Source organism: Cryptomeria japonica, chromosome 5, assembly GCF_030272615.1.
Source record: "Cryptomeria japonica chromosome 5, Sugi_1.0, whole genome shotgun sequence".
NCBI lineage: Eukaryota > Viridiplantae > Streptophyta > Pinopsida > Cupressales > Cupressaceae > Cryptomeria > Cryptomeria japonica.
In genome coordinates this window covers 89786862-89800998 of record NC_081409.1, presented here as the reverse complement: position 1 = coordinate 89800998, position 14137 = coordinate 89786862, and the positions used below count along the sequence as shown (strand labels likewise).

The window sequence follows — 14137 nt, the reverse complement described above, 5'->3', positions numbered from 1 at the left end:
ACTATTGAAACATGCTCAACAAATGAATCATTTTCCCTATGTTCTTGTTTAAAGCCAAACACCACAGCAAAATACATATGGGTGCACCTTTTTATATACATAAACACAAGAAAAGAAGCTATGAAAAGTTAATCTAAAAACAAACAAAAACACCTTCAAATTAGTTGACAGATATTGAAGTGACACTATTTTAATTGTTTGAAGTTGATTTTAACATTTTTAATATTTTTTTTCATTGATGACCAATTCTCTTTCATATATTTGTGGTAGTAATCACAATGTGGCAAGCTAATTGATCGAAATTCATTTCCACGTTGACATTCTGCCCATCTAGTACCTTAAAGTCTAACTAATCTCACAATTATTAAGAAGTAATATACTATTAACAAAATCATTCAGTTAAGTTCTTCATTGAGAGTTCCTTTGCATTGACTACAAGCACCGGATGGTGCATTTACAAAGGGTACAAGGGTATTTGGGTGATTAAGATTTAAGACATATACTAACACAGCCAGAAAAAATGAAACATTGTTCTATGTAACAGAATACTTTAAGAGCAATATATAAGTATGGCATAAGGATTCATAAGTTACAGACCAGGAACTTTAACTCCAAGAAACCCTTATACTTAATCATTCAAAATCATGGAACCAAACGCTAGGTATGGCTTTTCCAGACACTGTCACTCCTTATATTTCATGGATGATTTTTCAAATCCAATTGTGGGGAATTGCTTTGCATATTCCTCAACTCGATGTCGGAGATTCTTTATGTCAGCCTGTATACCTGGATTGCTATCAATTGTGGCCTTGAAGTCCTTCAACTTGGTGCCTGAGGTTTAAAAAGTAAGCTACATATCAGATTCCAGATTATTTTGCTTGAATTGGATATGTATAAACTGAAGGCAAAAAACAGATATGAGTAGCTTGAAAGTTTTTCATAAAGCACAACCACCTATATAAGTAAATAAAATAGAAAAAATGGCCAAGGTGACCATAGTAGGGATTCTGACCTGTTGTCTCAGATTTGATTTTGATGGCTAATTGAACTGCATGATCAAAGAACTCTGCAACTTTTGCAAAATCGTCCTCTGTGAACCCTCTCGAGGTTAGAGCCGGTGTCCCTGTAAAACATTGAATATTCCAGGAAATTATTCTAATGGGAAAGGAAACAATCTCAGATTATTTCTGGTTTACTGGCCTATATATTCTGAATTCTGGCAGTAAACTATCAAAAGTTTCCCCTGGTCTGTAGCTTTTGTATCCATTTTCTATCCCATTTCAAATTCTTGTGTGTCTATTTAAACTCTCTCAAGAAACAAATATATTATGGAAGGAAAATTACAAAATTCAAGTTAATAAACAGAAATCTTACCCATGCGAATTCCACCAGGAATCATTGCTGAAACATCTCCAGGAACTGTGTTTTTATTGGCTGCAATATGAGCCAATTCCATCACCCTTTCCACCCTGGATCCATCAACTCCCTAAAATTCAAGAAACAAAACAGAGATATGTCAATTAAGGGGATCAACATATGTTAAATGCTGAGGAAGACTATTTTATAAACATCATCTGCAAATCACTACATCCAAGATGCCAATGTTCAACTCAAAAACATTAAACGATTCACAGTTTGACAACATAGATCAATACAGATTGTAGTTAAATTGTTGGACCATTGATGCATCAATATGCCCCTTCCCACCTAAGGAAAAAGGAGTTATCCAAATGACCTCTAAAACCTTACGCTGGAACAATGACACACCTTAGTGCTCAGATGTGTTATAAATATGCAGTGGTTTGGTATCGTAATTTTGGAAGCCTTGATAATCAATCTTTTGAGACTTCGGAGGAAGAGTTGATTGATGAAGGATGTATATTCAGGAAACAACAATGCTTGTTTCCTAAAAATGCTTGTTTCACCTTAAAATAATGTAAGTTCTAGAGCTGAAAATGCTTGTTTCTGTTGGCAATCGACACTCATCCGGTAAGGTGAATTACATTTAGAGTCGTCATTGATGGCAACTCATCTTCAGGTGTTGGTATTTCTCATCCGGATTCATTGTCTTATCATTTTGCATAGATTGGGTCAACCGGTATACACACACTTTTCTTTATTCTTGTTAACCAGTTAGTCTTGGTAGCGCTAACGTATATTTGGGACCCAGTTAAGTATAGAACCCGGTTAAGGTATTTTGGGACCCCGGTAAAATCACTTGTGGAATTTATGGTAACGTGTAAGCCGACATCAAATATGATCATCGAGATAATACATATCATAGTTTGTGATCCGGAAGTCGACAAGTTTATTTTATTTCATCTTGAGGCCGACATGTTGAACAAGTTACAAGGGTATTTAAGGGAAATCATTTAGCAATGGATTTTATATATTAGTGGTTATGCGATTTGTGATGCGAATCAATCAGAGATTGATGGAATGCGATTTGGTCAGCGAGTGGAAGCTTTTGTGTGCAGGTTCACGTGTGCAGTCACATCCGATAGCAGAACATAGCATAATAGAGTATCAGTAAACCGGTTTAGAGGAGGTTGACAGAGCTTAAACAAGAACTTATCCAACACAGTCAGATGCATCCTATAAGTTCACTTTTGTATGAAATCATTGTGTAATGTTGTGTAAGTCAATGAGACTTTTGTTTGAGCAGTGAGCTCTAGGCAGTGTACCTGATTGCATGTGCAATCCCCTCTATGTAATATTAGTATACCTTGATCAAGTATATAGATATTGTGGGTATCAGCCCCACCGTGGTTTTCCCTTTACAGGGTTTTCCACGTATAAATATTGGTGTTACGGTATTGCTGCTTTGTGTGTTGTTTGGTTTATGCACTTTAATTTTATTTTCTGTTAACTGGTTCATAAGCAATAAGCTCAAAAATTCATTTACCGGAAGAACACTGATTTACCCCCCTTTCTCAGTGTTCTTGGATTCCAACAATTGGTATCAGAGCCTAGTTCCTCGAAAGAAGTCTAACAACTTGAGGAAGATCCAGAACTTGAAATCAATGGAAACCGGTTTGCAGAAACATCTTCAACTTGCTCTTGAGGATCTTGATAATGAGTAGGTGGAAAACAATAAATTGAGGAATGAACTGAGGCAAGCCAGAGAACACATCATTTCATTACAAGGAAAGCTATCCGTTGTTCAAGCTAAGAGGAAGGAACTATGTGATCAATTACAAAATTAGAGTAGTGATGAGGAAGATGCTTTGAAAGATCAATGTCAGAAACTTACTTAGGAGAATACTACCTTGAAGAATGAAATGCAAGCCCTAACTATGAGAATGTGCAAGGACATTGAAGACAGGACGAAGAATGAAGAAAACCTAGCTCAAGCTTTGAAGGACAAGGCAGATGAATGCAACAGACTGATGCATGAGAATGACATGTTGAAACTTGAGTTGATTCAATCCCGGAATAATGAACAGGAACTTGAGAGATAAATTATAATCATGAGAGATGATTTAGCCACTGCAAATGAGTACAAAGACAAGTTCAAAGCCAACTTTGCAAGACTTGATAAACTGTTGAAGAGCCAGAGAGATGCTAATGACAAGAGAGGTCTTGGATATGAAGTAGGAGAAAGCTATGGTACTGCACAACAAGATCAATCATTCGGTCAAAAGCATAATCATGCCAACAACCGAAACTAGAAATCATCGGTAAGATAGCCTAATGGTCACAAATTCAATGGTACATGCTTTGCTTGTAATAAATATGGTCATTTAGCAAGTCAGTGCAGAAATAGGAATAATCAGAACAATGCATCATCCACCGGTCTTGGAAATGTCAGATGTCATGCATGTAGTAGATTTGGACATATGGCTAACCAATGCAGATCAAAAGGAAATCAAGGAAATCAAGGGTACAACAAAGCAATTTAGAAGAACAATGTTGTCTATTATGCATGCAACAAGATTGGACATATTGCTAAGTATTGCAGAAGTAAAAATCCACCGGTAGCTGATGGAAATGCAGATGAGAAGGGAAAGGCAAAGGTTGAAGATATCAGAAAGAAGCATAAGAGAAGATGGGTTAGGAAGTTAGATACTCCACCGACAGATCAACCAGTAGAGCCATCAGGTCCTACACCGAAAGCAGGAACTTCATCCGGTAACTAAGGCACTCTGCCTTAGGGGTAGGCAAATCATTGAAGATCATGCAAACACCCCAAATTAGGTCTGCAGTCAGGGAATTTGGATTGCGGATGGATACTCAGACGATTTCAAGTGTTTACCGAAACCTATATGCAGATTATGTGATCCGGTCAAATTCTCCGATAGCATTTATGATAGTGGAAAATTAGGGTTAATGGCGATAAAAAGGGAAAAAGGTAAGTCATTTCTTCACACAACGATCGAGCATTCTGGAGAGTGATTTCTTAGGCATTTCAAGAGTCCAAAGGCAATTTGTGCAAGCATCTACATTCGGGAAGCATTTCATCATTCGGCAAGATCTTAAGGTATTTACCGTCTGCAAAAACCCTAGATATTTATCATGGCATCATCATCGAATATTGATACTCCTTTGGTAGTGGAAATTAAGAACTGCCCTCATCTGGAATTTAAGAAGCATCCTTTTAAATCTCTTTTGGATGATCCGTTGGGAACATTTTCGAGTGTTTGCCATGGTGTTCTTTACACTGAAGACATTAGAGCATATATTCACTACAACATTGAGGAAATCGGGAGTTATGAGATGCCCTGTGTATTTACTGAGCACCTGATCACCGACAATCAACTGAAACCAGAATATGCACATTTGCAGAGTAAGGGTTTTACCCGGTTCATGGATTTTTCGACTTTCAACGAAGATGAATGGGTCAGGTATATTCTCAGCCGCATTCATGGGGAATTCCTATGGTTGGACCGGCCGTATAAAATTACTAAGGAAGTCATTAAGAATATTACATGCCTTCATAAGGTCGGAGGTTTGCCAGGGGCCTAGGTCAAAACTTTCTAACACATAACTCTGCAAACTCACTAGTGCCACCTTCGGTGGCAGATCGATGCAAGTTGATGATATTAGAGATACTGATGTAAAATTTGCAGCAATGGTAATTGGTTATAAATTTTATCAATCCAACTGGCTAAACTCTGTCTCCGGAACCAACATCCTCATTGCACATCAAATGGTGAAGGAAGACACATATTATGACCTATGCAGTGTGATGTTGAAGGAGTTAACGACCAATCTCCAGAAAATAAAGCAAGACAAGAAGAATACATTCCAGTATGGTTCTTTCATCATATGCTTGACATTTTATTTTATGAATATGATACCGGGTTATGGGAAGATTCAATGAGTTTTTGATAGACCGGTAGCTACTCAAATAGCTCAAGTATTAGATCAGCAAGGTGACAAACAGCAAAAGGCTAATCTATGGGCATTTTTCAAAACTTTCCAAGAAGAAATGTAAAACAGGGTTAGAATTCCAAAGGAAATTGTTCAAAAATATAAGGATACTATTTGTTTTATGGTTAATAAAGATGAATGTATGATGGAGGCAGTTCAGCCTAGAACAGTCTGAATCATGCCGATGGGATATGAAGTGGATGAGGCCACACTGGATGCTTATGCACAACATTTACTGAAAGCTCCAGTTGATGAGAAAGAAGAAAAATTTGGCACAACTCAGCAAAAGGGTCTTAAAGTTCATCAGGAACAAGTTGCACCCGCCATAAGAAAGAAGATGACAAGGGTTGCAGCTGAGACATTAATCAGTGAGGGTCATGACAGGGCTAAAATTGAACAAAAAGTTAAAATCCTTGAAGCTTGGAGAAAGGAAGAGATGAAGCAAAAGAGGAAGGAGGAGAGAGAAGCAAAGAAGGTAGCTCAAGCCACTCCTAATGTGGTCTTGGTTACAACAGAGTCATCAAAACAACCGGAAGCACCATCCGGTGAGCCTGCCAGTCCCAAGCCTAAGGAATCAGTGAAGAGGAAACAAAAACCGGCTAGGCAATACATGACTGTATCTTCCGAGGAGACTGAATCTGATGAAGAGATCAAACAAGCTCCAAAGAAGAAAGGTGTTTTTGCAAGGGTTGTGAGAGAAAAGAAGAGGAGAATCGGTAAGCAGAAGAAGTTAGAATGATGGTAATTTGGATAACATTTCTACATTCTATGATGATCTTGATGATAAAGACAAGAAGCAATTAGAGGAGGCAATTGTTTTATATCTTGATTCTTTTAGTAGGACTTTGATTGAGTTAGAAAATTTTGCCCAAGGAATTATATGATAAGTTAGAGGTCAGAAAATTACATGCTCAGAACTTGGACCGGCAAATAAAGGAAATAGAATTGGTCAATCTATGTACATAAATGACTCCACCAGAGATTGCAGATTTAATTAATAAGACAGGTTCAACTGAATCTAATCCCAAACACCGTATTAATAACTTGATGCTAGAGAAATTTGAAGAGATCCAGAAGGAGACAATTGACATAAGGGTCATAATTCTTTCAAGTCTTGGATATGAGTTAAGTTCCAGTTTTTTTCAATCACTGAATATATAATTACCAAGGGACAAGGAACCGATAAAAACAAATGAGCAGAATGTAAATAACACTCCACCGGTTACTACTCAACCGGCTAATGAGTCCAATTTTGGTACTGAGGATACTTAGAATCCTCCAAAATCCCATGTATAGGATGTAGACATAGAGGTTGAGAAGGAAAAAGGTATTGAGGATAAAGTTTCAGATGATGCACCAACAGTGAGTGAGGCACCAAGTGGCAAAGACACCGGTGCATAGGAGGTAAAGGCTACAAAGGATAAGTCACCGACTGACACAGGCAAAGAGACAATGACAGAATTCCCTTCCAGTTTGGCAATTGACACATCATCCTTAGCCAAAGGGAAAATGCCGCAATTTTCTATTAGTTTTGACAAGCCTTATCATTTGATGTCTCCGGCAAAGAAAATTTTGGCCATCGCAACACTTCAGGCTCAAGCAACTCAAGAATTGGCATAGGAGGAGTCTAAGGATAGAGAATTAATACATAATACTTTTGAAGTTTTGAACGGGCTTGTATTGGAATTCCAGGCTAAGGAGAGCGCAAGCTCATCCGGTAAATTGCAAGAGTTAATTGAATACATTCCTAAGAAATATGATTCTTTGGTTAAGATTTTTGTAACTGAGGCTACAGACAAATTTGTTGAGGCCCGGAAGCAGACATTTTTGGTGATGATTGCAACCGAGAAGGCAAAACTTCAAACTTGCTTACAATCTATTGATGATGCATTAGCAGAAGGAGGAAAGGTATACAAGACTTGTCTAGATTTTTCTAAGCTTACAGCTTCCATAAACAAGCAAATTTTGGATTGTAAAGATCACTTGCTCTAGATTTCAAACTCCTACAATCCGGTAGCAAATTTAACCAGTTCAGTTGAAGGTCCAATTTTGGCAGTTATGGATCAGATTTTGAGGTTAGAAAAGGAAAGGGGCAGCACAATAAGGCGAGCAACAGAGCTCCGGAACTTCATAGGTCCCCGGCTTGATAACCTGCTATGCCACAAAACAGAGTGTATATCTAACATGTAGCAGGAGGATCCCACTGAATCCCAGTAAATTGAGTATTATGCCAGTCTCTTGAATGGATTCACCTCCATTCTTGATTCTCTCAAGCAGGATTGGGACACATATTTTTCATTTTTGAAAACTTTGTATGCTGACATTTTGAAGCATGTATAGGAACCGGTATGTATATATTTGTACAACATTTTTGGTGGGCACCCCGCTTTGTCATTGATGTCAAAGGGGGAGGAGTACAGTGAAAAATGGATGTATACCATAGGGGGAGTACACTAGATGTATATAACTGCATGGAACGTACAGGTCAGGGGGAGCATTCAGAGATGATATCATTTTTCATATGAATGTTGCCATCAATGCCAAAGGGGAAGATTGTTGACAATTGACACTCATCAGGTAAGGTGAATTACATTTAGGGTTGTCATTGATGGCAACTCATCTTCAAGTGTTGGTATTTCTCATCCGGATTCATTGTCTTATCATTTTGCATAGATTGGACCAACCGTTATACACACACTTTGCTTTATTCTTGTTAACTAGTTAGTCTTGGTACCAGTAACGTATATTTGGGACCCAATTAAGTATAGAACCCGGTTAAGGTATTTTGGGACCTTGGTGGAATCACTTGTGGAATTTATGGTAATGTTGTAGGCCGACATCAGATATGATCATCAGGATAATACATATCATACTTTGTGATCCGGAAGCCGACAAGTTTATTTTATTTCATCTTGAGGTCGACATGTTGAACAAGTTACAAGGGTATTTAAGGGAGATCATTTAGCGATGGATTTTATATATTAGTGGTTATGCGATTTGTGATGTGAATCAGTCAAAGATTGATGGTATGCGATTTGGTCAGCGAGTGGAAGCTTTTGTGCGCAGTCCCATCCGATAGAAGAACAGAGTATCAATAAACCGGTTCAGAGGAGGTTGACAAAGCTTAAACCAGAACTTATCTAGCATGGTTAGATGCATCCTATAAGTTCACTTTTGTATGAAATCATTGTGTAATGTTGTGTAAGTCAGTGAGACTTCTGTTTGAGCAATGAGCTCTAGGTGGTGTGTCTGATTGCATGTGCAATCCCCTCTATGTAATATTTGTATACTTTGATCAAGTATATAGATATTGTGGGTATCAGCCCCACCATGGTTTTTTCCTTTACAGGGTTTTCCACATATAAATATTGGTGTTATGGTATTGTTGCTTATGTATTGTTTGGTTTATGCACTTTAATTTTATTTTCTGTTAACCGGTTCATAAGCAATAAGCTCAGAAATTCATTTACCGGTAGAACATTGATTCACCCCCCCCCTCTCAGTGTTCTTGGATTCCAACAGTTTCACCTGGCATTGACAAAGGATGTATCTTTAAGAAACAACATATGCTAAGAGTCAATAGATTTGCTTACATACAGAGCTAGTCCAGTCTGAAATTTCCGGATTAATGCAAGCATTGTCACACAATGGCATGTGTTATTTATTCAGTCATTTATGATTTTTCAAGCAAGACATTGTCTAGAAATGACTTAATGAAGAACACACCTTCATCACAAAGGAACATTATGTATTCAACTCTGCTCATCTCAAGGACAATAAGCCCAAAGAATAATATTAATTGTTGATATTTGATCCGAAGAGAAGACTGTGACAAAAATTCGACAATTTGAGTAAAATTGTATTTCAAAGCTTCTAACAAAAGGGTTTTGCCTCAACTCTTATGAGTTATAAGGTTTAATTGTTTTCCTCCAAAAGTTGCATTAAAATTCATTTGTATAACTATAAACCCCTAAGTTGATATTTTTTGTATATGGAAACATTGTTTGTGATAACACCCTTACAATCTTTTGATTGAGAGGGGAAATCCCTTCCCGAGGGAGTTGCAAAATTACAGGAAAAATACTATCAGACTTGTCTGAGAGATTTTCATGTAATAGTCTATGGTCCACACGGCAATCAATATCAACTTGGGTAAGTGAGCTAAAATCTAAAGGAGAATTGAAGACAAGAGGACGGGGAAAAACCTCAAGTCTTGAGTTCACTGCTAGCTCAAATATTGGATTATTTCTATAGTGGTGTGCCCATGCAGAAAATATTATAAAACTAAAGACAATGATCACCAATTAAGGTGATAATAAATATAATAATCTTGCTGGACCTAAGATGTTGATTAGTGATGCCAGCTCCCATTAGTGAAGCATAGTGAAGCCCAATCCCATCACTATTATTTAATAATTATTCAAGTGAGGTCAATCCTACCTCAAGAGGATTGAGGCTAGGTGAAGTTCCAACTTGAGGAAGCATAGTGAGAATTAATCTCACTGTTGTATATATCAGATAGCTGGGTGTGTCCTTATTCTTACAATTTATTTTGTGGATAATGGTGTATTTGTCCCTGTTGACACAAGAGAGAGTGTATGGTCTATAGAGTGTATCCTAGTCCATGCTTATTATATGTTACTCAATGAAGAATGAGTACTTACTCATTCCCCAATTGTTTGTCGGTGTTGTGAGGCCAATTCCCACAACTATAGTTGGCCAATAGTTGAATATGTCCCTAGTAATATGTATTTTTTAGTGTAGCCCTTTCCTACTAAGTTTAGTGAGACCATTCCTACTACTATTTGTAAGTATGTTGGACTTTATTTATTGGATAGCCAGGTGTGTCCCTATTCTTATTATTTGTTTTGTCGGTGGTTGTGTTTGTCTCTGTTCACACAAGAGAGTGTATGGACTACAAAGTGCATCCTAGTCCATGCTTATTAGAAGCTCCTCAATGAACAATGAGTTTGTCCTCATTTACCAATTGTTTGTAAATGTTGAGCGGCCAATTCCCACAACTATGTTTTGTGAATGGTTGAATATGCCCCCATTCTCATGCATTGATCCGTGAGGCCCTTTCCTACTAACAAAGTGTACTGAGCCCATTCTCACTATTGTTTGTGAGTATGTTGGACTATGTGTATGTCCCATTCCTCATGAAAAAAATTCTCTCCCATTATTAGAAATATGTTGTAGTAAGGATAATGTTGGGAAAAGTTGTATTACACTATAACTGTTAAACATTATGAAATAAATAAGTTTATTTTAGAAAGGTAAGAGTAGATAGGTTCAAATAATAGTTAAACCCAAGGTTGCAAGATATGCTTACCCCCCATCGACAGGCATGCATACTTGAGTATCTGGTATGGATTTGGGTCTGGTACAATGTGACTACAGCCCAGATATTGTCCACACCCATGACTGAAAAAACTTTAGTCTCCAACCGCATCCAATTCACAAGGATTCAGATATTTAACTCTCAAGTTATGAGTCAACTAAAACTACTGAGAAATTATTTAAAAACAATCAGTTTTGTATAAATAAAGTTGAACCAAAAGTAGGGTTCAATTTCACAAATTGCACAACTTTCCAACGTTCTTTTTACAATTTGCTTCAACCAGAATTTCTTCCACCACAACTTCTTCCATAACAACCTAATTCATTTGAGGCTGAGAAATTCTTTTACATCCCTCAACTCAACTTAGGTATGCATTGAAAAATAAATATAAATATTTCAGAATATGTAGCAATTGTGTGTCTAGACCAAAGAAACGTAAATCGCCATGAATCGCCTAAACTCGGTGAGTCCGAGTCTGAGTCATGCTCGCCGAGTTTCTGGGACTCGGACTTGGACTCGTTCAAGTCTAGCGAGCAAAATCACCAGACTCGCCAAGTTGGCGAGTTTGGCTCAAACTCGCCAAACTCGGCGAGTCCTGAGCCCCAAACTCGACTACTAGTTGGTTTAGTCAAATGACAAAAAAAAAAAAAATTTAAAAAGTTTTTTTAAAATGAATGGTATCGTCTTTGTTCACTACAACCTCTGCCTGAGAATGAGAAAAATAAGGGTTACAACATGCCATCCAATAGAAAAATAACACCCGACGGCTTTATTAAATAATAAGTTTTTTTGGCCTCGCGGGGCGCTGCCCTTCGACCCCGCCTTGTATCGCGACAGGGAGCGCGCAAGGGGTGCTGCCCCTTGACCCTGCAAGGGGCGATGCCCCTTGACCCCACCTTGGGGGCGCTGCCCCCAAACCCCCATTGAAAAATATGGGGGGAAACTGCATCGATAGAAGTAGGGAAAATTTAACCTTTGAATCTGACACTAATTGGATCGACCAGGTAGATATAGAGGCTGAGACTATAGCCATGGCAGAGGAGGAGCGGAGAGCACAAGCACAGACAGGAGATTCAGAGGCAGATAGTGACACGGATGTTCCTGATGTTGGTGAGCATGGCATGGTGTCACGGGGAGCGTCTATGGCTATCGAATCATCCAGGACCTACCTTAGACGCCTTCGCAGGGGGTCAGGGCCGGAGGGTGCAGGCTCCTCTGAGCCATAGGCTTGTAGTTGTATTTACCTTTGGTATTTGTATGAAACATTTGATGATGATCATATGATGACATGGATTTTTTATTCCATGAGTTTTGTAATATTGTATACATTTGACAATATTTATATATCTATGTTTGTTATTTCCTTCAACTACAATTTGCGTTTATGCTTATGTGATTGATGTATACTTGTGTATGTAATCAAATGAGCCAAGTTTGATGATGTTATTGTGTCTTTAAGGTGTATTCAATAAAGGGTGCCTGAAACAAGTTTTAAATCTTTAAAAATCTCTAAATTTCTTGAGTTTTTCACTTTCCTGAGTCCAGTCGAGTCTGGAGCCGAGTCTGACGCCGAGTCCCGAGTCCAAGTCCGAGTTGGCCTTGCTGAGTCCGAGCCGAGTCCGAGTCCTGTTTCTTTAGTCTAGACTCTATATTGCTTCTAAATTAATGATAAACTCCTCTAACAACTTATAAAATTGTGTTATATATATGTGGATGCGTTTTTTATGAATTTTGCATTCAGCCATATCCATATTAGGGGCCTTGGAGAATGGCTGTTTTCATATCCAATATTGTACCCATGCCCATGCAATGTTGTTTAAAGTTAAACCTACTATAGTTTGGTTGTTGGATTGTTTTTGTAACACCCATGTAGAATAGAATTGTTTAAGGTGTTAAGCTTAATTTGAGGGAGTATATCCTAGGTTATAGGATCATAACAAAGGTTTGTTGTGAGTGAACAATATATGCTTTTGTATGATTATTTCCTCTATTATTGGATATATTGGCATAGTTTTTTTATATCTCAATCTTTTTGCTCTCTTACAATATGTCATTCCTATGATCTGAGCATATTAATTTTAGCCTAAATTCAACACTAATGGTGGTTTCCAAAATCTGAACCATCGTTTCAATTTCAGAACATGAAAACCAACATCAAGAAACTGAGTAATTCAATCATTTGGGATAGCTGGAATTCAGTTTCATGGCTGTGCATGCACACATCCACAAGCACATCCATACCTATGTTGCGTGCACGTGTGTGTCGATCTGCGCAATGGTAAAGCTATGCACCTTTATGTAAAGGAAGGATGGCAACTTATTTCCAATATTTCTCTAAGTCTCCACAATGGGGAATGAGAGGCACTGGGACATGGGGACGAGGTTTTGGGGATGGTACAAACTTTCCCAAATTTTGGGGATGGCAGGGATCAGCTATTAAAATAACTTAAACAAACAAAAAGCAACTGAAATTTTAGAAAGTAAATACAAGGTTCTGCATTTGCAATGACAATCCTCTGCCTTCTAGGTTTTTTGCAGTTTTAGAATTTTTCCTTAAAAGGTTACCTTTTCAAAAAAATTATTCATCAAATGAAGCAGACTATCCAGTCCTGAAAAAAGTGATGTCCCCTCCGAGTCAACAAGCTCCCAGGAAATTGGAAACATCACCTGGACCCCTTGAGATGTGTCCCCATGGAACACTCCTTAATTTTAAGAAGGTTCCCAGATGCTTTGGGGTGTTACCTTCAATTTGGTACATGTTGTTACAGTTTTATACTTTTATGACCTTTCAAGGATAATTTGAAAAATAATTCAGGCCAAGCCTTTCAAATTTGATAGATTGTAGGCTGCTTGATATGTATCAAAGTATGAACTTCAAAATCATTAAAGCAACTGTCTTAACTTTGTTTTTTTAAGAGAATTGTCGATGCTCAAATTTAGGTTGAATTAACAACATTATATCATTTTGAACAAAGAAGTCTCCACAATCAGGAGACCATCATGAGAGAAACGTGCAACTTACACATGTATTAAAACCATTTTAATACTAAAGGGATTTTCCCTAGGGCAATGCTCAGTTATGGACAATGGGTATGAAGTAAATAATACTGAATACTTATTTTGATTTTGATGAAGAATGATTGTTTATACAAATGGCATTAAGTGAAGTATATTTTCATTCATGCTGGTCACTTTTCACTTAACTAGTGGAAAAGCATATTTTTATGAACTATTAGTATGGGCAATCCACAACATATATATGTCTAAGGATGGTGGAAATTTTGTGTTTACTGGTTTTTAACCTTGCTTACATGGCTCTCTAAGTTTATCGATTTATAATTTTATTAAATGTTAGTGCCCCACATGCATTTCTTCTTCATTGCATATGCAATTTGGGGAGTTATAGATCTTGCTCCTTGGGCA

General features: G+C 37.7%; 1 protein-coding gene across 1 annotated transcript in view; it reads right to left on the bottom strand.

The window, feature by feature from the left end:
* Window positions 1-361: 361 nt before the first annotated feature.
* The window catches only part of LOC131054733 (serine hydroxymethyltransferase 1, mitochondrial), a 70323-nt gene continuing 56547 nt past the window's right edge, over window positions 362-14137 (bottom strand). The window contains exons 13-15 of the mRNA XM_057989319.2: window positions 1375-1486; window positions 1013-1123; window positions 362-831 (exon numbers count right to left, since the gene is read on the bottom strand). Of these exons, the coding sequence (XP_057845302.1) occupies window positions 683-831; window positions 1013-1123; window positions 1375-1486 (372 nt within the window). The 3' untranslated portion in view covers window positions 362-682. The remainder of the gene's footprint in view (window positions 832-1012; window positions 1124-1374; window positions 1487-14137) is intronic.